This window comes from Hipposideros armiger, unplaced genomic scaffold, assembly GCF_001890085.2.
Source record: "Hipposideros armiger isolate ML-2016 unplaced genomic scaffold, ASM189008v1 scaffold_368, whole genome shotgun sequence".
Classification (NCBI taxonomy): Eukaryota; Metazoa; Chordata; class Mammalia; order Chiroptera; family Hipposideridae; genus Hipposideros; species Hipposideros armiger.
This window is the reverse complement of record NW_017731718.1, coordinates 1,508,051-1,533,043: the sequence shown is the minus strand read 5'-3', so window position 1 is coordinate 1,533,043 and position 24,993 is coordinate 1,508,051. Positions and strand designations below refer to the sequence as shown.

The 24,993-nt window shown below is 35.8% G+C and overlaps 1 protein-coding gene across 14 annotated transcripts in view; it reads right to left on the bottom strand.

Moving 5' to 3' along the window:
- Positions 1-24,993, bottom strand: part of RBM26 (RNA binding motif protein 26) — a 91,623-nt gene that overhangs the window by 30,424 nt on the left and 36,206 nt on the right. For 5 of the 14 annotated variants that reach the window (XM_019662166.1, XM_019662156.1, XM_019662159.1 and 2 more), the window contains exons 4-14: positions 22,670-22,758; positions 21,665-21,882; positions 19,685-19,945; positions 18,648-18,887; positions 18,077-18,247; positions 17,565-17,720; positions 12,792-12,903; positions 11,541-11,700; positions 9,568-9,732; positions 8,768-8,899; positions 7,467-7,538 (exon numbers count right to left, since the gene is read on the bottom strand). In XM_019662166.1, coding sequence (XP_019517711.1) covers positions 7,467-7,538; positions 8,768-8,899; positions 9,568-9,732; positions 11,541-11,700; positions 12,792-12,903; positions 17,565-17,720; positions 18,077-18,247; positions 18,648-18,887; positions 19,685-19,945; positions 21,665-21,882; positions 22,670-22,758 — 1,776 coding nt within the window. The remainder of the gene's footprint in view (positions 1-7,466; positions 7,539-8,767; positions 8,900-9,567; positions 9,733-11,540; positions 11,701-12,791; positions 12,904-17,564; positions 17,721-18,076; positions 18,248-18,647; positions 18,888-19,684; positions 19,946-21,664; positions 21,883-22,669; positions 22,759-24,993) is intronic. The other 9 variants (XM_019662161.1, XM_019662164.1, XM_019662162.1 and 6 more) reach the window with 9 other exon arrangements.

Genomic DNA, 24,993 nt, shown 5'->3' with positions numbered 1-24,993 from the left:
CTGATCTGCCTCACCAGGGAAGAGCGCAATGATGGTGCCAACTTGGGCCAGTGAAGCAACGTCCTCCACAACTAGACTGAAGAACAAAACGACAGAAACTTGTCTGTTCCCCTTCCCCCAATTCCCCAGCATTGTTCCCATTCCCCCAATTCCCCAATAAAAATCTTTAAAAAAAAAGAAAAAAAAAGAAAAGAAGTGTTTAGGCTGCCTTTTTCAAGTAGTTGTAGGTTCCATGGGGTGGTTGCTTACTGGTTCTTGGAAGAGTCCAGGGATCCCTTCAGGGAAATTTCTGAATGCTATAAAAACTTAACATGAAACCATGTGTATGAACAATGCAACTTTCCACAGGAAAAAACATAGCTTCCAAAGTCTTAAAGGAATTCATGACCTAAAAGTCTTAAAACTGTGTAAACAGAAGAGTATCAATGAGAAAAGAGCCTTATTATCTAGCTACTAATATGTAAATATCTGAGTATACCACAGAAGTAGCAATCAGACACTACTTTCTAATATTTTATTATGAAATTAGATTAGGGAACATCACAAAGTATAGACAACTCATCAATATTCTTAATATTCAAGAATGGCTAGCCTCTAAATGAAATAAAACCCTAGAATACTATAATTATACTGGTTCCGTACAGCACAATTGATCTTTAAATATAAAGGTTCTTTACAGTACTTAATGTGTATCAAAATTCCACTAATTTTCTGCAATAATGAAAGCTAGTAGTCAGTGATCACTAACAAATACGAAATGGTGTATTCAGTAAAACACAGAGTAAACATAGAGTCTGTAGTCTAACTTCAGACATCCTTCTCTGTAATTCTAGAGAAAAAATTTTTCCATGCTACCTTACCCCAGCACACAACGCCAAACTTTATCATTACACAAGGATGAGATAATAACTTTAAAGGGAGAAACACAAGATAATCTGTTGAAAACAGAGTTTGAGTATTTCATAAACTTTTCTTCATGAGGGTTCCATAACAAGTTGAAAAGTTGTGACCAAAAAAGATTTGTGTACTGAAATCAGTTGGAAACAATGAATACCATAACCCTATTTTCAAGTTTCAAATGTATTTTATCATAAAAGCTGTGAGAAAGCCGGAAGTAAAAAAACTCATGTAATTTGTTTAAATGAGCATTTCTCCAATTTCAGTGAGTAGGAAATACTCCTTTTTAAAGTTATCTTATTAACTAGATATCAGACTAAGGAGAGCTTTTTCAAAGTAAATAAAAGTATCTAACAAGAATGACAAGACTCCTTTATTCCTAGAAATATCCCACTTCCTTGTTTTATCCAGGAACTTCCTCCTGTAGAAATAGAATACCAGCTAACGTATTTCAATGAGCTTACGACATCACTAACTATAAAACACATTATTATTTTACATATCCCAGCTACAGAAAAAAGTGCCAGTTATAATCATAAACACCAATGGCTATAAAATATAGCCAGAGGTGTGAAGTGTGAAAACAGAATGTCTTAAAACAATGAACTATATGATTACAAATATTTACTATTTCAATCTATTTAATTCCAATGTTTAAATAATAAGCATTTAGAAAGCAAAACGTTATTTTCAAAAGATGAGGATAGAATTGTGATAAAAGAAGAAAATCTGTTAAAAATGAAACCAGTGGAGGGAAGTAACAGACCCAGTAGAAAAGATACTACAATTCTCAAGAACACAGTCAAAGCATAGGCAGTGGGCTTTCCAAACTACAACACCTTCTCTATTTTCCAAACAGGTTTCTGTATGTGGTATATTTTTACATATTGACCTTATTTCTAATGGTCCTATTTTATTCACTTATTAATTACAATTGTCTGTGAATTCTTGTGGATTTTTCTACACAATCATGTCATCTGTGAATAAATACAGCTTTTTTTCTTCCTTTCCAATCTTTATGTCATTTATTTCATTTTCTTGCCTTATTGTACTGGGTAGGCCCTACACTACTAAAAAAACATGGTAAGTGTGGACATGCTCTCTTGTTCCTGGTCTCAGGAGGAAAGCATTCAATATTTCACCATTGAATATGTTAGCTATAGGGTGTGTGTGTGTGTGTGTGTGTGTGTGTGTGTGTGTGTGTGTGTGTAGTTGCATATATGCTTTATGAAATTTAGCAAGTTTTTTTTTTTTNTATGCTTTATGAAATTTAGCAAGTTTTTTTTTTTTTAAGATTTTATTAGAGAATTGGGGGAGGGGAACAGACAAGTTGCTGTCCTTTTTGTTCTTCAGTCTAGTAGTGGTGGACGTCGCTTCACTGGTCCATGTTGGTATAATCATTGCGCTCTTCCCAGGTGAGGCAGTAGCTTGCCGGCCATTGGATGGCCGTTCACAGTGGCTCTTGGCAGCTCACACCAGCTGCCGGCGTTCACGGTGGCTGCCGGCCACACACGGTAGCTTATAGCAGCCCCACTGCAGCTGGCGACTCACAGCAGCCCAGCTCTCGGTTGAGCTGTTGTTCACCATCTTAGCTGCAGAGGGCAGTCTCACTGGTCCTCAATGTGGGATCCAAACCGGGGCCCTGCTGCTCAGAGCTGGCGTCCCAAGCCAGCTCTTAACCAACATGCCACTCAGCCAGCTCAAATTTAGCAAGTTTTCTATTCCTAGTTTTTAGAATGTTTAATGTGACAGTATTATGAATAACATGTTTTTTTCTACTGAGATCACCATATGGAATTGTTCCCTCCCATTTCCTTCCCCCACTTTATTCTGTTAATGTTAATGTAGTGAATTAAAATGATTTCCAAGCATTAAATCAACCTTGCATTTCTGGAATACATCTTACCTGGTCATGATGTATTATTATCTTTTTTGTATCACTGGACTTTTGCTAATATTTTGTTTAGGATTTTTGTGCCTGTGTTCATGAGATACTGGCTTGTAATTTTCCTTTCTTATAACATACTTGTCAGGTTTAGTATGTTGAATTCATAGGATGAGTTAAAAAGTATCATATGCTTTATTTTTTTTAATGTACATTGTTAATACCTCTTACTTTCCAAGACAAAAGTCAATTTCCTAACAAGAGGTTATAATTCACCTTACCTTATTTCCTATGTAAAATATTACCAGCCATAACTATTATTTGCACTTACAAGGACACAGAAAAATAGGTTTTTCTCATGGATAATACCGGAAGGAAACAAAGTATTTTTAAAAACTTACTTAGTACAAAAGAAGGTTATTTCAAATAAAGTGGTCCAAAATATCATTTTTAAACAACCAATGCCCAAGTCGGAAACAAATACAAAAGAAACAAAGCTAAAATGCTTCACAGTCACACTCACAGTAAGTTAGTGCTAACAGGTTACTAAAGCAGAAGCGCCATGCAATAAAAAGTTTCTGAGGAGTTATGTGTAGGAAGCTTATTAATATAATTACTGTAGGGTCAATTTTTATATTAACTATCATCTTTTCAATAAATCTGAATGCTCATCTATGATAGTCTTTTAAAGCAGCATATAGATGTATTTTCTATATCAAAACCTATTGGGTGGGTTGGCCGAGTGGCTCAGTTGGTTAAGAGTTGGCTTTAGAGCGCAGGCTCTGAGCAACGGGGCCACTGGTTCGATTCCCACATGGGCCAGTGACGCTGTGCCCGAGCTGAGTTGCTGCTGAGCTGCCAACAGGTGGCAGGATGACTCAGCTGGTGTAACAAGAAGATTGCCCATTCAATGGAGGGCTATGCCCACCCACAACTAAGACTGAACTCAGCACCTTGAGCTGAGCTGCCGCCTGGACGGCTCAGTGGATAGAGCGTGTGCTCTTAACAACAAGGCTACTGGTTCGACCCCTGCATGGGATGGTGGCTATGCCCACCCACAACTGAGACTGAACACAGCACCTTGAGCTTAGAGGCCACGAGCTGCCAACGGGAAGCCAGATGGAGACTGGCGCCCTCCACAACAAAGATTGAAGAACAACAACTTGGCTAGTCCCCTTCCCCAATTCCCCAACACTGTTCCCTTCCCCCAAAATCTTAAAAAAAAAAAAAATGTGTGAGCAAAGCTTTAAAAAAAAAAAAACCTATTGGGAATTCTGGTGAGAACATCACTCTACTTAAAAGTTAAAAATTTATAAAATACTTTCAGAGATTAAGAGTTTTATTTCTTTCAATAATACTAAGAAGTTTAAAAGAGACAAAGGGATTAAAGATCTTGCAAAGAAATATTTTAACGTCAAAGACAAAAATGTGTACAGTAATCAATTTTTGCCACAATAGCTTGGTTCCCAGAAAATTCAGCATAACAAATAATTTTACATACATCATATTTCTCTGTAAGAAAAATAATCCTGATAATAATCTTGATTGAGCAATCCAGGTAATAATCCTGACAGAAGCCAATGTATGTTTAAAAAATCAAAATTAGTCAATAAGTTATTAAAAAAACTATCATAAATTTCCTTAATTTTTATATTTAAAGTAGCAAAACAACAAATACAAATTTAAAAACCAGAGGGTTACTTAAATGATTTTATAGTTAAGGAAACTAAAAGAGTAAGACTTGCTAAATAAACAGCTTAAGTCTCTGTATGACGTGCAATATTCCTTCAATTGTACAATTTCCCTTTTAAAAGTTCCATGGTACAGATGTTAACCTATCATCATGCAAGGAAGCCAAGATATGTTTCCAGATTGAAAAAAAAAAAAAAGTACTGCTAAGGAAGAATACCTGTATCATATGCTTGATACACCTGAAACTGATATAAGAACATTTAATATTCAAGTGATTAATCAGTTTACTTCTGAGAATTTTTAGAAAGGCTTTAGGGATATACTTTGGATAGTCTAAATCTTTCTTTAAAAGCTAACCAAGATGGTATATACATTTGCCACCTTTATTTTTCATAAATCTCCCTGTAGTAAGCAGAGGCACTCAAACATCATTTGATTAACCCCTCTACTCAAATAATGCCTATTTAATACCTATTGCAGTACCTTAATATTTAGCAGTATCATTTAGGTTTTAAGGTTTTTCTCTCTTAGCCCTCTCACAAATATAGAATCTTAGCATAAAGAAGAATCACTACAGGGCTTAACTCAGTGTTATTTATAAGGGCTAAACAGTATTATTTATAAGAAGGGGATAAAATTTTACATCTATTTATTTGCTTTAACAGTGATAAAGATACTATGTAGATGCTAGTTTTGAGCTTTCCCCTGCTTTCAATTAAAAAAAATTGCTTTAAATAATATTTGATGATGGGGATTCTTCTATTCTTCCTGAGTCTTCTCTGAATGAACCTCTAAGGATTCTGCAGCAAAAATCACTGTGGAATAGGGATAGATTCTTCCAAGAATAAGCAAAAACAAAATGCTAGTCTTTGAACAGGCTCACTGCAAATGACTGAAAGTTCCACACTTGTAAATAATTGATTTCCTTAAAAGATATTTTACAGTATTTACCAAGTAATTTTTTTATAAACAGCTAACTGCCATTAGTGATTTTTCATAAATTTGGTTAATAACTATATTAGTAAACTTATACTATCAATTCCACATTTGTACTGCTTATATCCTAAAGCTATACAAAATATGCTAAAAAACAATAGTGAAAACTAGCAAAACATACTAGAAAAATTGTGTAAAAGCTATAATTGACACACTTCATTTTCAGAGTCCAAATCTTGACATAAACAGATGCTAAACATAATCAGGTTTTCAGACCTTTCTAAGATTGCTCAGCATTACACTAAGTATTACAGACCTCATATTGTTTTTTTATTCCTTATTATCAAGGAGGATAAACCTAATCAAAGTATTTTCATATTGCTAAATTTAGTGGCATAGATTAAGCGACACAAATTTAGAGAAAAGGGAGATATTACATGGAAAAATTTGGAGGTTTCATAGAAGAAGTTAGACAGATTTTCAATCTTTAAAAGAATGACTAGAATTCAGTTAGGCAGAGGGAAATGCACTCCAGGAAAATCACCACCAAAAAAGGAGGCAGAAAATAACGAGGGAAAATGAGCAGAAAAAGATTCCTTACGGAAGAAAGCAAAGACCAAAGTAGAGGTAACAGAAGCAGAATAACTGAGGTATGATAAGTTATGGACCTAGCTAAGTCACTTAGCTGAGGAAACGGAAGTTTCAGTATGGAACGTCATTCAAGTAAGCGAGAGTAGGACGGTGGCCGTGTAAACTAGAGGCGGTGGATCCAGCTATGACATTGCATCGAGAGACCAGGGACTTCAAGGTGGTAGAGAAAGCGACGTGGACTACAAACACAAGCAAATGACTCTAAAGGCTTTTAGACTGCACCAATTAGAAAATGGTGGTATCACTTCCAGAGGTGAGAGGAGGGAGGAGAAATTAATTTATGTGGGAAATAATGAATCATCTTAGGCATGTGATTATGCCCGAAATAATGCTGAGGTGCCCGATGGGGAAATCTGATATACAGAATGAGATTTATATTTAAATTTATAGAACTGCCAAAGGTTAACACAGTAAATAAGGAAAATATACTGAAGAACCAGAGAAGAGAGCACGTCAGCTATCTCAAGGATGTTCTATTTACCTATGAATCTTCATAATGGAAAAAGCCATGGAATAAAAACAGGAGACTCAGATTCCAGTCCTAGCTCAGTAACTCATAGTGTATACTGGTCAACCAAAAAAACTACTTGGGCCTTACTTTCCTTTAAGGTGATGGTACAGAAATGGGAAAGATTATCTAATTCTAATATTCTGTGATTCCACATACCTCAAGTAAGACTAAAAGATCAGGGCATTCACTCATACCTAAACAGGAAAAAAAAAAAAACAACCCTACACAGAGCTATAAGATAGGTCCATAAATGTTCTTAATTTAATCTGCATTCGCCCCCTTATTTAAAAAAAGAAATGACTAAATGTATTGTCAGGCTATCCACAATAGCTGTTAGTAATAAGTAAAAAATGTACATTTACATCATCTTTTCCAGTTAACAAAATACTTTTAAATAAATTATTTTATTTAATCCTCACAAAACCCCGTGAGCAAGACAAATATTACCATCGCCATTTTACCGATGAGGGAAAAGGACCAGAAAGATTAACAGCACTGGCAAATGTCATGCAGTTAGTAAGTGAAGAACCAGAGCTCAACTCAGGTAAAAGTCCTAATTCATGGCCCTTTCTGTTAGGCTGCCAGAGTTTTCAAATTAAAATGTGCAGTATCTCTAAAGAAAATATAATAGTAAATAAAAAGAAAAAACAAAAAGAATGGAGAACATGAAAAATACAGTGAGCAGCAAGTATTAAAATGCTGATGCAAAAAGTAAAAAATAGGTAGGCAAGTATTTTTCTTTTTCAGCAAATGGAAAGCAAAAAAGGTAGTAAGAGATACAGATACCATTAAGAAGCAAAAGTTCGAGCTATGAAAAAAATAAAAAAATTAAGATGCCACCTGAAAACATTTATGAAGCCAAGACAAACACATCATGCTATTTATTCTTCTTACCTTTTCAGTTGCTGAAACAGATGGCTTTGATACAAAACCCAACCTGTCCTTCACAGATAACTTAGTTACATTCTAAAAAAATTAAAATGGACATATTCAGTGTTTCCCCAAACATATATAAGTCTGTTGGGATTTTGAACATTCTGATTCTACTAACATATATTGGCTATATAAGCATACTGATGTTATTCACAAAAACCTGGGCCTTTTTCAAAGACAGAGACAGAGAGAAAATGTGGGTGGAAAAACAAACAATGTGCAATATTACTCAATCATGAAAAACTATGATGTAAAATAAGAAGCTCAAACCAGGTGGTTGCTCAAGTCCCTCCACTGACACAGAATCATAAATCTTAGAATTCTTTGTTGACAGATAGAAAGTTTGAACATTTTAAATATTAGATTTTAGAAACTGAAATATGTTCCTGCTTCTCGAGCTTAAAAATAAAAGCCATTCTTTTTAAAAGTATGTTTCTTTTATAGCCAAATACAACACTGCATTTGGTGATGCTTTGGAATAAAAGGGTTGGGTTTTTGTTTGTTTGTTTTTAGTAACTAATGTACCAATTTACATTTTCCTTTTTTTTTTTTTTTGTAGAATCTCAATATAGTACTCTTCAGGAATTATTTAGAAAGACTGTTTTAATAAGGCTATATCCATTAGCTACGTAGGATAGTATAATATATCCTAATTGTATTTCACATGACAAATACTGAAATATCAGGAGACAAAGGAAAGCTAAGTTTCAGAGTCTGAGGGTGCAGAAATAGAAACTGCCACTCAAAGTATGTAAGGGAGTGGGAAGGGAATGACAAATGGAGAAGAAAATCCAAGTCAGGAATAAGTGATGTGAAGTTCTGAAAGAGCTGTGTAAGTAACTTGAAACATTATGCTAAAACCTAACTGCTCTCATTTCAGGCAACTGCGTAATTAAAATCTCTGGAATAGAATTCCAGGTAAGTGAAAGACGATGGGAAAAGTAAGATTTAGTATACTGAACTTCACTTTTTAGGCTGTTCTGCTGAACAATACCTCCTCCACAAAGTGAAAGACAGCCCTTTCTTATAAATAAGTATTAACTAGAGAGAAGGATTTAAGATTCTAATACTATAGAAAAAGTAGAATGTGAAAATGTGATAGTCACAAAAAAAAATTTACAGGTGAAGTTCAAATATGTATAAACTATCATATTTCAGTATAAAATATATAAAACTAACTATAATTCAAATCATCAAGGGAAACTAATTTACTGAGAACCTATTATTATGTGACAGTTACGATAATAAGACTTTTCATTTACCTGAGGAAGGTCTGCACTGGCACTCTGGGCTTCTGCTGGTTCAATAGTACTGGAGGGCACTGGCCCCAACCGCTCTTTGACTGATTGCTTCACAACAGGCAAAATGGGCTGCTGGACTAAAGGCTGCATTACCTCAGAACAAGAAAAAAAAAGTTAAATAAAAGCTAATTAGTGCATAAGCATGGAAAGTCACCTTTGTTATTTTGTTAATAAATTGCCCTCGCAAAGAAAGTCTTAAAAGTCCAGATGATCAAATCCTAGCAACCTTCCAAATTCCTTTTCTCTTTCCCTCTCCCTCTTCCCCCCGCCTCTCTCTCCCTCACACACACACACACCTTTTTCCTTGCATATAACTTGTTTATAGAGAAAAAAATTAAAATCTACCCTTCACTTTTTTTTAAACAAAGAGGAAAAAGTTAAACTGAGAAACGAACTGCTGTAAGGCACCTCTACAAGCAATTAATCTAAAATTACATATTGAGTGAGTCACTGATTAAAAGACAGGGAGGGAAAGAGGAAGAGAGGGAGGGAGGATTTCCAAGATGAATCCATAGTCTGAGTTTCTGGAATATGTATGGCTACCATGTACTGAGTATCTCTTATCTACCAGGGGCTTTTCTATATGCTTGACACATATTACAATTGTCTAAACTCGGGATTAACCTCACAAGAAAATGAAAGAAGTAACTTCCTCACATCTATATATTTAACAATGGTAGAGCCAGCATCTAAGCTCAACACTATGCTTTCTAAGAGCATTCTAAGAAAAGCATTGAATTTCACACAAATTTCTCTCTTACCTTTGTAGAAGTGGTTTGTAACTGCTGGGTGCTTCCTTCTCTGTGCCAATAAACCTTAATAAAGCGATTGTTTAGCACTGCTTCTGTACTTGATATTGCTTTCTTTGCTTCTTCATATGTTGCAAATTGGATAAGGGCACCTTCAGGATCACCATTATAGGCAACCTTAGATTTAAAATATTCAGAAGAATCAAAGAGTGTGATTCTGTAGATCCATATTAATAAGTAGTATATACAAGGCATTTCACTTCAAATTTCGTGTTCTTTCCATAATAGCGGTATTTTCCAAAGTGTGGTATAGAAACTACTGGTGGTATGAGGCAGTACAAAATAGGGATTAAGAACAGAGACTCTGAATTGAACTGCTTGACTCAGACTTTGCTACTCTCACAGGAGCAAGGTATTTACCCTTTCTGTGCCTGCTTCCTGTTCCATAAATAGGATAACAATATACAACTGTCATGTTGAGTTAAATATTGATTCATGTAAAACAGGGAATATATAGTAAATATTCAATAAATAACCACTATAAGGATGATTTTAGGTAGCATTTATATAATTATACATATATGGGGATTTAAAACATCAATTCATCAACATGCTCAATTAGGATAAAGCTAAAGTGCTTTTTAAAGTTTCTTAAAAACATGTGTTTATAAATAATAATGCAAGTAGTATGCAGATACAGCAAAAAAAAACCAGTGAAGAGATGAGGAAATACCAACCTCACTGGTAATTGAGAAAATGCAAATTGAACAACAGTAAGATACCATGCTTTGCCCCTCAGCTTTGACAATTTTCTTAAATTTAATATTACCAGTGTAGTTAACAATGTGAGGAAGAAATTTCTGAGACCTCTTTTGTCTAGATCTAATTGTGATAAATCAAATTAAAATGCCATAAGAAGATATTCAGAGATATTCCAGGTTAGGTAAACAACTACAGGGCAATATGTAGACTATGGATTCACATATTTTAAAATATGTATAAAAATATATATTTTAAGTTTCCATATTGATTGATAAGTAGATAGACAGATACTCAGAAACACAAAACGGAAAATCTAGAATAACACAGTAAATTATTAACAATAACACTGTCAAATTATGGGGTATATGAGGACAGAAATGTGAGACACATGAAGAGTTGAAGGGGAAATATTTTCTTTAAATTCTATATAAATCTCTACTGCCCCATCCCAAGTAAGCATGAATTTTTTCAACTATTACTTTTATATTATTTTTTTAATGGCAAGAACACAAAATTTTCCAAATTATCAACTTAAGCTGTACTCTCTAAAATTTATTCTTATTTTTATCAGATGATGAGAAATAATTTTTAATGAAAAGAACACCATACAACTTAAAAAAAAAAAGCCCAACATTATTTCAACACTTTCAACATATCATATAATATAAACTCAATACTAAATAACCTCACAAGTTATATACACCCAAGCCAAGGTCTAATTTTAGGTCAAATACAAATATACTGATATTTTTCTTGAAAGATGTTCAAAACTGGAAAAGGAAAAAGTAAATGTTTAAACTAATTAAGGATTACATGGTATTTGGGCTCCAAAAGTATTTGTTAAATGCATCCCAACATAGAGGCAGCAAAAATAATCTGACTAAAGCATTTTATTGTAATGACTGAGACAATGAGGAAATGAAAACTACTATAAGATTATATTTTACCAGTGTGATTATTTAACTTTGCTTTAATTTTATGATAACCTCTATCAGGTAAAAAGTATATAATATGATCAATCAAAACTCCTTGTTCAAAGTACAAAACTTATTCAAAATCACATATTTTTCTAATATAAAGTTTCATTCATATCCAATTTTCCAAATTTAGAATATTACCAAATTTTCCATAATATTGCTTTATGCAAGTATTTTTCTTATTATATTAAGTTCCCTCCGTTAAGTAATTAAGCAAAGACAACAGAATCATTTCATAGCTCTTACCTGTAAGTTAACTAAGGTTCCGAATCGACTAAAATGCTCATTAAGTTTGCTGATATTATTTAATTCTGGAGGAACTTTTCTAAGTTCAAGTTTGGTATTTTCATTTCCAAACTGAACCTTTTTCTGGAAGCCTGGGCTGTTTGTTCTATTAAAATTTGGTCTGCAACAAAAATAAAGTTAATTAGTATAGTCATTTACAAATCCTGATCCCTAGCAAGTATAAAGGAATAAAGTTTTACAATTTAAGTTCCACTTTTTTTCAATATTGAAATTATTGGTTGATAATGGAAATTTAAATTTCCTTCCAAAACAAATGAAGTCTCCAAATTAGTACTGTTCACATCTTTCATGGAAGCCAACTGAAAAGGATTCTACCATATCACTCATTACTTGCAACTCCCAATCCACTCCTATGTAAAATTCTTAGCAGGAAAGGTCCTAGCACCCTCTCTCAGTCAGTTTGCATATATAATCTTTGTTCCATTTCTGCAAAAGATAGCCCACTGAAATGTATCCTATTTTAAAACTTTGATTAAAGGTAGGAATGGTTGTCTCATCGCTTCCCACTTTAAAAAAAAATCAGAACTACTAACCATTTGACACTTGAAAAAAAAGGCAAAACTATGGCCCAGAGAGGTTACACTGCTTGCCCTAAATCACAGAATTAAAGGCAGAGCCAGAACTAGAAATTACCCATTTTTGAATGATTTGAACGCTCTAAAAGTGTGATTCTAGTGTCTCCCCAAACATGCAAATTTATAAATGAATCACCATACACACTCCAACATTCTGATTCCTTACCGCTTTCTCTGAAGTCCCTTCTTGACCAGCCTCCCCTACCCTCAAAAAATTCCATTCCAGCTCTTGGCAGGAACTGCCTGCATGGTAAGCCTCCTCCCATCCTGACCCATGCCTTCTTCCCTAATAGGGGAGCTCATGACTATCCTTTATATATGCAGTATTCAATGATATCTTTAACTTAAGGAATGTTTTTTTTGTAGGTGTGGGGAGGTGAAAAGAGGAAAAATTGTGTTCACAAACACCACACCATTTCTGTATGAAAATGCCTTCCAAGTACTAGACAACTAACAAATTTTTAGAAAACTTACACTTTAGTGTGGGGGGGGAGTTGCCTCTAGAACAAAATCATATAAATTATATTTTGAAAATGAATACTATGCTGTCATAATATTCCAACTATCCTAAAAATTACTGCATAAAAGAATTCCTCAATTTTCTCTGGCAGCTTACTTATCAAACCAAGTCTTCTTTGTAGTAACTCCAGGCTCCCCAGAACCAATGGTTCTTTTCCTTGACTCTGAATCCACTACTATCCTCATACTGCTTTTATTAGGAGGCTTTTCTGTTTGAAAAGAAAATAAAACATAGATTAATATTTTGCATTTATCACAACTACTTCCTTAAATTCATACTGAAAACAAAGTTCTGGCTTCTTGTCCAAATATATATTTTAGAAGAAACATAAATAAATGTATATTCAAATATAGTAATTTAAGGGATTTTAACTTATTCAAATACATTTCAACCTAACTGAAGAAGAATCAGTAACTCTCACATGTCAAATTAAAATATGACTCCATGGGCTACTTCTGTGGAAGGTGGTAAAACCCATGTCACTGTTTTCCTTTGCCATCACCCTCACCACAAATGTGACCTCTAAGTATTGATAACTTAGAGCTGTGATTGAAGAGATTTGCTTATTTAAACATCAACATATTAACATAATTAAAGCATGCCTGATTTAAAAAGGTAAATATTCAACAATGAAATGCGTGCCAAAGAGCTATAAATATCTGCTCCTGTCAACATTTTACATTTACTTAGGTGGAATTTGATACAGCACATTTAACCTGTTATTCCCAAATGACACGGAAGTTTAAAACAGGCAAGCCTTAATCCACATAGAATATAACTTTAAATTCATTTTAAAAGTATGAATAAATTGGTTGTACAAATCCTATTCTTAGTATAGTATTTCTAAACACATAACTAACCAAAGGAACTCAGGATCTGTTTGAGGACAATCTCTCTCATGGCTATAACCATGACCTCTATGCAGGAGATCACATTACTTTATCACAGGTGAAGTCTGTCTGCCCTGAGTCCTAAATTTCTAACTTCTTGGTTTTCTCTGGCCATGTAGTATCCTAAAACTATGAGTATCCTAAAACTATGTGCAAACTATCTTCATATTAAACGTACTTTTTACATCTTAAACATTTCTATTAATGAAACTACCACTGTCCTCCTATTTGATTTCTGACTCTGCCCACGTCTCTTCAATTCATGTTGCATGTATTTCCTCCAATTTGTCACTGACACAACCTTGGTACAAACTTGCATTACTTTTCACCTAGTCTACTACTGTCCTGAGCTTCTGCTTCCAGCATCGATTTATCCTATGTAGAGAGCTGCCAAAACCAGTATCCCAGAGCCCTGCTGCTTTCCTCTATCTTCAACCTCTCTCTCTAAACAGGCACTTCCCATCCATATCTAAACAAGCTCAAATTACTCCATTTTTAAAAGAAACCGCCTAAGACCACTCTCCCCTCCAGCTAGACTTCTCTCTCTCCCTACTCTCTCAGCTATTTCCTAAAAGATGTCTACACTTGAGAACTTTGCTTCCTTACAACCCATTCACTAATCCTCTGAAAATTGGTAGCTGCTCCCATTATTGCACTTAACTTGCTCATGCTAAAACAGCTGACATCCTAACTTGTTGCTTAAACTTATGAATACATTCCAGTTCTTTTCTTACGTGACATCTCAAGAGCATATAATGCTCTTGATTACCTTCCCCTTCTTCTTAGATATTATCGCCCCTCGATTTTCAGGCCTCCCCACTCCGTTTTTGTGTGTGCCTTTTTGGCTTCATTTTTTTCAGTGTCTTTAAGCTCCAGTTTCTCTACCACTGCTCCAGTGCTGACATTGTCCAGGTTAGTTATTTGGGCTTTCTAATCTCACTCTACACAATCTGCCTAAGACATCGTATCTATTGCCATAGCTTCATTCATCAATTTAGTCATTCTCAAGGGGGGCGGGGGAGTATCAGAAACACATGAGGCTTTTGGAACCCATGTCAGTAAGGTCGGGCTTGCAGAGTTGGGTATATGTCCTTCCATCTTCCTTTACTTCACACTATTTCTAATGGCCCAGAAGATTAAGTAAGAAAATTGTTCTAAATACACTTACGATTCCAAAATCTGTATTTTCTAGCCAGCTGTCTCTTACAGACATCAGACTTCCAGATCCTATCTCCGTGGGACATTTTCACGCCAATGCCCCAGGCACACAACGAATACTTCCAAAATTAAACTTATTTTCCAAATTGGTTCTCCCTCTCAATGAATACTATCATCTGCCTAATTTCCAGAGCAGAAACCTGGTGTCTTTAATTTCATCCTCTTCATTACCCCCATTCTAAGTCCCACAATCCAGTAAGTTATAAGTATTGTCAATTCTTTCCACTAAACTTAATCTTTCACTTCCTAATGTTACTACCCTAGTCCAGCTACTATCATCTCTTCTCTAGAATTCTTTAAATGCCTTTAATTGGCCTCTTACATCTTTTACTCCCTCTGTTCTAGTCACGAAGTTCTTCCAGACTCTCAAAAGTATTAGAGGGTGTATATGCTTTATCTGCCCACTTTCTCTGGCTAACTCTGACTTACCCTACACATCTCTACAGCAGATAAGGTGGAAAATGTCCAGTATCTAGCATGGGTGATGTACACAGTGCAAACTGTAGTTTCTTTGCCCAGTGGTATCTTCAGGGGACCAGTTCTGCAACAGGGTTTTTTGGTGTTTTTTAAAGATTTTTATTGGGGAATTGGGGGGATGGGAACAGTGCTGGGGAATTGCGGGAAGGGGAACAGACAAGTTGCTGTCATTTTGTTCTTCAATCTAGTTGTAGAGGATGTTGCTTCACTGGCCCAAGTTGGCACCATCATTGCGCTCTTCCCGGACGAGGCAGATCAGTCGCCGGCTTCTGGACGGCCGCTCACTGCGGCGGCTGGCCGCTCACACTGGCTGCTGGCTACACACAGTAGCCCATGGCAACCCACTGCCACAGGGGCTGCAGCCTACGCCGTCGCCTGTGACTCACAGTAGCCCAGCTCCAGGTTGAGCTGTTGTTCAGCATCTTAGCTGTGGAGGGCAGTGTCACTAGCCCTCATATGTGGGATCCGAACCGGGGCCCTCTGGCATCCCAAACCAGTTCTTAACCAACGCGCCACTCGGCCAGCCCTGCAACAGGGTTTTTGGCTTTATTCCTGTCTTGCAAGCCTGGTTCACTGGCTCTTCAGGGTCTTTGAGCTATCCAATCTCCTTTTTTATTTTAATATGTTCTTTATCTACAGCTTCACTAAGAGAAGCAATAATGTGTTTCTCCCCAGTAGTCGTGATGTGTTTGCTCCAATTCATCCGTATTCTCGCACTCAGATTCTCTTTTCTTGTTATTTATTTAAAAGAGGGTTTTAAAAAAAAAAACGGAGGGCCGGCCGAGTGGCTCAGTTGGTTAAGAGCGCCAGCTCTGAGCAACAGGGTCACCAGTTCGAGTCCCACATGAGACAGGGAGCTGCACCAGAGCTGAGCTGCCGCTGAGCTGCCAACAGGTGGCAGAATGGCTCAGCTGGTGAGAGCGCGTGCTCCCAAAAAGGTTGCCGGTTTGACTCCTGCATGGGATGGTGGGCTATGCCCACCTGCAACTGCAATTGAACATGGCACCTTGAGATAAGCAGCCACGAGCTGCCAACGGGTGGCTGGATGGTGACTGAATATGGGAGCTGAGCTAGCTGCGCCCTCCACAACTAAGATTGAAGGACAACAACTTGACTGTTCCCTTCCCCAATTCCCCAACACTGTTCCTCTCCCCCAATTCCCCAATAAAAAACAAACAAAAAACCCCACAAAACTGTGGTGACCCAAACTTAAAAAAAAATAGGATTCAAATCAAATTGGGTATAAATTAAAACGATCCTCAAACCTCCATCACAAAAAGTTCTTTCAACACACAAAGTGGATGCTCAGCAGAATCTGAGTTTCCAATGAACAAATTTTTAAAAATGCAAGCATTAAGTAGTCACAAGTTTACTAAACCACATTAGTTACTGACTGCTATTTAATTAAGTTGGACTTTCATTCATGAGTGATGAGACATGATTTTTTTTTAAGAGGAAAAAAAAAAAAAAGACAGCAAGGAAAAAACCAGAACAAAAATAGGATTTAAGTTAGTTGAAATATAAGTTAGAGAAAAAAGACATTTTTATTGGCATACATATTTTCTATTATGTCTGCCAATCCTACACTTCCCTATATCAAATATTATCTGTAGCAAATGCTCCATCTTTCAAATTAATGTGAACTTTCTCCCTCTTCTGAATCTTCATATCCGTTTACACCTCTAGTCTAGCATAGTAGTTTTGCTGCCTCATCTTGTGATTTTATCAGTCTAAACTCTTATCTACTTCTCCTGTTTAGAAATTTTATCAACAATACTATTTTCTCTAAGAAAATTTGAAAAGCTAATAAACATGAGTGATTTCCTAGAACATAATTCCTTTTGCTTAAAATGTTATAAGCAAACCAACATCAATTTCTAGCATGTCAAAAGAAAACAAAGTAAAATACACATCAAGCACAAGTTTGTACAGCTGATTTCATTATCCAAACTATGAAAGAATCTATCTTTAGGAGTTAAACCATTACTCTAAAGAACCTATTAAGACTGCATATGATTGAAAATTCCCAACAAAAGCTACCTTAGAAAATATATATTTTTGTGAAATTCCTTTCTCCTTAGATGGTAGAATAAAGCGTCACCAATACCACAAATAGGGAACCTCACATTTACCTTTGCTCTTATGGGAGACCAAAGGATCCAAGAAATAAACATAAACACCATCCCTTACTCAACCCCAATAAATGCAGGACCAACTTTCTTTATAAACATTTTGTCACTCTTGATATTATGAAGATGGTAAGAAGAAAGATTAACTGTAGTACCTCTGGGAGGCAAATCCATATCCCCTGATGTCAGTCCTATCAAGTTAGGCCTTTGAGCATGCACTCTGTGTCTATACATAGGTCTGGAAGTGTTTGTTATGCTTGGGGCCTCAGGATTATAGCCATCTGTGTCATATGTATCTGGTAATACAAAAACTGTAATTAAAAAACAATTATAAAACTCCACTTTGAAATTTTTCCATATTAACAACAGAAAAATTAAACTATATCTGATTAATACAAAACTAATGTATTTCGTATGTATTAAAAATAAAATTTAATTTTATAAAACTATAAATGTTATTAAAAAGAAAATGTAACTTAGTTTTTATAAAAATCGTAACTGAGGCTTTACATTTAATGTACGTTCAATATGTCTACATTTTATTCTATATAATTTCAGTGAAAAAATAGACCTGCTAGAGCAATTCACTCTAGACATTTTTAAATTCCTCATCTAAAACTCTGCTCTAAAACTACATTACATTTTGAATATAGAGTCAAAACTGCACCTGCAGTAAAAAGAGAGGGTGGAGCAGGCGGAGGCTGATGATGAATGCCAGTTGTTACTACAGTAGGGACAGAGCTGGTTGCAGAGTTTGGAGGAGCATCCATGCCAGATGGCTGCAAAGGAGGAAGTGGTGGTGGTGGTCCTGTCAAAACCAAAGAATAAGAAATATCATCTGAAAGCAAACAAATAAAACAAGTTATTTGTATATCCAAACATGGTATTATCATTCATCAAACTATAATATCTACAAACACCAAGCTCTTACAACTATATTAGTTTTCTAGGGTAAAATATCCTTTTAATGTATTCCAAAACAGGTTTGTGTCAAGCTATAAAGGACTATAAGAAGCTGGGAGTCATCAGGAATGTGCATAATTCAAGGCCGCTCCAAACCACATCCAACAAAGTTGGGGTATATTCTAAATGAAAATACCCTACCCTTAGTTTCCAGCAAGCATCTATAAAATTACTTTAGATACTTTTAACAAAAATAAGCATTAAACTATGAAGTATTTTTAAAAAACTATGAATGGGCAGATAATAAGTACAGGTAAACAAGCATATTTACTGACCTGTGACAGGTGGTAAACTGGGTGGTAATGGGCCTGGCGGTGGCACGGGGGGTCTCAGATTCACAGGTGGGGGTGTAAGAATTGGTGGAGGTGGAGGGAGTCCAGGAGGAGGTGGTCCTTCGACAACAGGAGGCTGTGCTGGGAAAGGCAGCATACCAGGAAGATTCACATCTTCTACAACGACCGGGTCACTTCCATGATCAAAAGGGCACATATCTCCTCTCATACAGAAACCCTTTTCTTTGAGGAACAATAAAAATAAATATGAAAAGTGCTGAACATATAAATTTTCTCTAAGTTAACAAGTTTACAACAGTAAGATATTTACAAATAGGAATATTTTTAATATTGGACAAGTATAATTAACCACATCACAAGAGCTATCTATGAATTTCCAGTAATATAAAGCACTTATCAAGTGATCGCTAACATATACACCAAAAAAAAAAATCCCAAATTAAAGTGAGTAACCTAGTTAGAAAGATAGTATAAAACTTATATATAAAAACTTACATATATTTGTCATTACAAACATGCCTGTATTTAAATCTCTCACTTAAAATTTTAAGATTGCAGCTACAGCTTTAATACTATTTATAAAACTTTTACAGTAAAACTTTAAGAGTCTTCAATTTATCTATAAAATTCTTACGTGATACTCATATTCACATTTCTAGGTTCTACTGACGCCAATAACCATTCATTTCTAAAGAAGTGAGTTTTGTCAGGAATGTTTCAGTAGCAGATTCCCTGATAACTCAGTAGACATTACTCTTGTTTGGTAAATCCCAAAAATATATTAAGACTATTAAGACTTACATGCAAATAAATAATATCTTTAAACTGACATTCAATAGTCAGTGGTGACTAACTAATGAAAGTTTCAATAATATTAAGAAATTCATGAAGTGCTCAAGATTAATTTTCCACTATTTCCAATAGGTTAAGTCTTTGAATAATTGTGTGCAATCTAAACTTCCAGTATTTATTCAGCTGGAAACATTAATTCGATATTTCCTGACAGTTGAAAGACTTACCATCATAGTCTCTACACCGTTTCTTTGGCATTGGTGGTCTGACATATGAATTATGGTCCACTTGGTCTTCATGAAATTCAGACCAACTTTCGGTAGTGTTATTACCATGATGAGTAGGAGCGATCACTGTAATAGTGCTACTCAAAGTAGGTACAGGGTAGTGGCCAGATGAAATAGTAGGTACCGAAGAAACTGGAGTATAATTATTTTCTAGTGGATCTGTTCTATCCAGATCATATTTAGGTTTTACCAGATCCCTTTCTGCAACAAAATATAAATAACGTAAAAAAATATACTCTATTAAAAAACAAAACACATCAAAGATCTAAGAAACAGTGAGATTTTTGCTAAACATGGAGAAAATGTTCAAATTTTACACAATCCTCCCTTTTAATAACTACTCAATAAACACACATGTTCCAAGTTAAGCTACTTCATTTCAATATAACTTAAACTAAAACCCACACAAAGTTGCTGTATTTAATAAGTTTTTTTCTTGGAGTTCTGTTTACAGAAAAAAGCATTTTAAAATTTTCTTCATTGCAATCTTATCATGCATAACTTCACCCCACAAAACAAAATATGCAATAGAAGTATGGTTATTTTTTCTGTGATGAACATTTAGTTGTCATCCATCTAAAGATCCTAGCATGTGTTTTTACAGTGAACATTATTTATTGAAGATTAGAATGAATGAGGGGAAGAAGAAAAAGGAGTTCATATTGAACATGAACAAAGAAATTAACAGGGCTGTATATGGTCCCAAGGAAAGAAAAAAGGTATTAAGGAGATTTGTTAAGCAAAGCAATATGCAGCGAGGTCTAGTACACATACATCACAAGGAGGAAAAAAAAAAAACCTTAAGAGAACAGTAAGCGAAGTACTGGGCTTACACAAAGGCTATAAATATTATTTCCTAGACTAAAGATGACTACAATAAAGGCTGCAAGGGTAACAAAAATCTAAGCTTAAGTAAAGGCATTTTATTCAAAGGTGTGTTTGTTTGATTGGCTATATCTTTTTTTCAATGAATGATACACATTGCAAGAAAAATTATACATGTTGGAAATCTTATGGTCTTGCAAACATGCACATCAAAAATGAAAACTTTTAACTGTTTTCATAGTTTTGAGGTATAACTGATATCTGATTAACTTAAAATATTTAAGAATACAATTTAATGAATTGTGATCTATGTATACACCTGTGAAACCAAACACCACAATCAAAATAATGTACATACTATACATACTCATCATCCCATAAGTATCCTTGTGCTCTCTGATAATCCATGTCTCCTTTACTCCATCCCGGGCAACCACCAATTTGTTTTCTGTCATCATAGATTAATTTGCATTTTCTAAGATGTTATATACATATATATTATTTTTTGTCTGGCTTCTTTCATTCAGCATAATTATTTAAAGGTTCATCCATTTTGTTGTATGCATCAATAATTCTTTCCTTTCTATCCATTGTATGGGTGGGTATACCACAATTTGTTTATCCATTCACCTATTGATGGCTATTTGGGTTGTTGCTAGTTTGGGGCTATTACAAATGAAGATGCCATGATCATTTGTGTACAAGTCTTTGTGTGGAAATACACTTTCATTTCTCTTAGGTAAACCTAGGAGTGGAATGGCTGAATCATTTGGTAGGTATAGGTTTTACATTTTCAAGATCCTGTCAAAGCGTTTTCCAAAGAGTTCCAGGTTATCTTGATCCTCACCTATACTGGATAGAATCAATCTTTTTAATTTTAGTCATTCTGATGGATGTGCAGTGGTAATTCACTGTGATTTTAATATGCATGAAATAAATTTTTTAAAAGAAAATTTTAAAAAGCATTTGCCTGGACCAAAGTAGAAAAAATGAAGACAACACTGACCAAAATTAAAACAATTTTTAAAACCCTCAAATAACAAGTATTTTCACGATAAAAGAATGCCAACCAAAATATACACATATATGTTTTACCCCTGCTTCGTGTTCTGCTCCTGCTTCTAGTCCTGCTTCTATCCCTATCCCTGTCACGAAGCCTCTCTTTACTCCAACTGCGACTCCGACTCCTGCTGTAACTGCGACTTCGCCCTCGTCTTCTATTGTACCGGTCTCTGTATGAATCTCTTCGAGGAGGGTTTCGATCATAATCTCTTTTGCGAGAACGATCATCTTTTTTCCTCTCATCACGACTTCTAAAAAAATATACGATCACTTTTATGTAAATAATTTTTAGGTAGATACAGGAAAAGCTCTAAGTGCAAAAGTCATATTAAATTCTTGAAACATCATGATTCTTTATCCCACCATCAGCACACAAATATAGGAAACTCAAACAACTGAAAAACTGAACATGATCTGCTTAAGTACGCTCTAAAACTCCTTTAAGGGAAAAAAAAACTCTTAAAGTCTTAATCCTTAGTCTATACATTTAGGCATCTATACAATACGTCTTATAATAATATTGTCTTGTACACATATATACTATGCTTGTCTCACACTTTTAGGCAAGTATCACGTGCATTGCACTCTAAATGCTTTTAAAGCTTTAATGGAAAAAATAATGTATTCACACTAAAGAGAAACTACGGACAAAATAAGGTCTTGCGTTAAAATTTCATTGGAATTTTCTCTGTGTGAAGGGTGAAAAGGATAACTATTGCATTGTTCTGTATATCTGAAACTAACAATAAAAAAAAATTTCATTGGAATTTGAAATTAGGAATAAAAATAACAACTAATATATGCGTATGCCAAGCACTGTTCTAAATCTCACTTCCAGGACCTACAAATCTGACCTAGATATTCTTGGTAGAAAAGGACCGAGTTACAGTTTCCTAGATCAATAAGAGTAGATATCACTAAAAAAAAAAAAAAATTAATTAATACCCCCACCCCCCAAAAAAGTACACATTACTTGTTCCTTTGTAAAATATAACCAATGTCTAAATATTGAACATGGTTCAAAAATGAATCAATCACCTATTTTCTCTGTATCGGGAGCTTGACTGGGGAGGACTATGATTTAACCTTCTGGAAAACTTCTTTTCTCGCTCTTCCTCCTTTATGATCTGATATACAAAAAAAAAATATGTAAAGGTTTAGCAATAGTTATTCCTTGCCATGCTACTATTTTGATGACTTAATTGATAGTAAAACTGTCACCTTCTAAAAGCATTCAAACAAATTTCTCTTCTAAGTACCATCATTTAGTTTATTACAGACAGACATAGTAAAAGTTAAAGTGAATCTAAATAAACTCATAAATATTTATCTTAAACAGTGGTGAGAAAACATTTTAAGTGTCCTCATGCTAACATTATTAGTGGAAACCCAATTGTATTACTCCTTTCAAAAGTCCACCATACATTCATGTTTTGGTTTCATGCATCTGGCATTAGGGAATATAGGAAAATGCATTAGAACTAACCAAGTCATAGAAAAAGAGAACATTTGAAGAAACAATATATAAGATGAAACAGCAGACAATTAAGTTCACGAACTTTCCACAGCGTACTTATTCCTCTTTCTTACAAGAAGCCTCCATTCATACTATATAATTAATAGAAAGCAACCCTGGAAAACATTGCCTTGTTCAGTGTACTTTCTCGAGGCCAGTTTCCTATGCTGTGCTGCCCAGCATACTGTTTCCATAGGACCTTAATAGGTGTTACTAGAAAAAAAGGATTTAAGATGATAAATTCAGGGGCCGGCCGAGTGGTGCGATGGTTAAGAACTGGCTTGGGACGCCAGAGGGCCACGGTTCGGACCCACATATGAGGGCCAGTGACACTGCCCTCCACAGCTAAGATGCTGAACAACAGCTCAACCTGGAGCTGGGCTGCCGTGAGTCACAGGTGATGGCGTAGGCTGCAGCCCCTGCTGCAGTGGGTTGCCATGGGCTATCGTGTGTAGCCAGCAGCCAGCGTGAGCGGCCAGCAGCGGCTGTGAGCGGCCGTCCAGAAGCCGGCGACTGATCTGCCTCGCCCGGGAAGAACTCAATGATGGTGCCAACTTGGGCCAGTGAAGCAACGTCCTCCACAACTAGATTGAAGAACAAAATGACAGCAACTTGTCTGTTCCCCTTCCCGCAATTCCCCAGCACTGTTCCCATCCCCCAATTCCCCAATAAAAATCTTTAAAAAAAAAAAAAAAGATGATAAATTCAGAAGTACTGAACACGTGGCTTATGTAAATATGAGGGCTAAATATTTTGCTTTTTTTTTTTAAGATTTTTATTGGGGAATTAGGGGAAGGGGAGCAGGCAAGTTGCTATTCTTTTGTTCTTCAGTCTAGTTGTGGAGGATGTTGCTTCACTGGCCCAAGTTGGCACCATCATTGAGTTCTTCCCAGGCGAGGCAGATCAGTCGCCGGCTTCTGGACGGCCGCTCACAGGCGCTGCTGGCCGCTCACGCTGGCTGCTGGCTACACACGATAGCCCATGGCAACCCACTGCAGCAGGGGCTGCAGCCTACGCCATCACCTGTGACTCACGGCAGCCCAGCTCCAGGTTGAGCTGTTGTTCAGCATCTTAGCTGTGGAGGGCAGTGTCACTGGCCCTCATATGTGGGATCCGAACCGGGGCCTTCTGGCATCCCAAGCCAGCTCTTAACCATCGCGCCACTCGGCCAGCCCCAATATTTTGCATTTTTAATAAGAAACCTAAGATAGTCTGATGCAGGTAGTCCACACATAATATAAACATATTCCAGTTTATGCTAGCTGCTCCAGCATCCCTTTGGGTAAAAATCTCTCATGTCCCACTTCGGATGATACATTAAATGGAAATCCTATCAACAGACCGAACTCTGACACTGCTTAAAAGCCTTCTTGTAAATTTGCCTTTTTTTCTTGTAAATACTTTGCTTCTCTTCCTACTCACATCAACCCTCTCCAACCCCTAAAATGGGTACAAATTAAAACCCTCCTGATGCACTTTTCATTTTCTATTTGCCTCAATGCACACTTGCGAGTTTATGTTGACAGACTGTCATATTCCACAGTACATGCTTCAAGGGATTTTTAACTGCACCCACAGCACTTTTAATCCAGATTGCCATCTGACATTTTGACACTTCTCAAGGATCAGGGATAAACATCCTTAACAATTGGTCAAAGAAACTATGATGAAATATTATTACATCAACAGATGTAAGACTAAGGCTTTGCCACTAACTATTGTAGTTTGGGGGGAAGACTTCTTATTGCTTCTCAAGCCAAGAGACAATAATTTACTAAAGATTTTGTAAGAATTAAAATATAATTTGTAATAGCAAAAACCTGGAACCAATCCAAACTTCCATCAG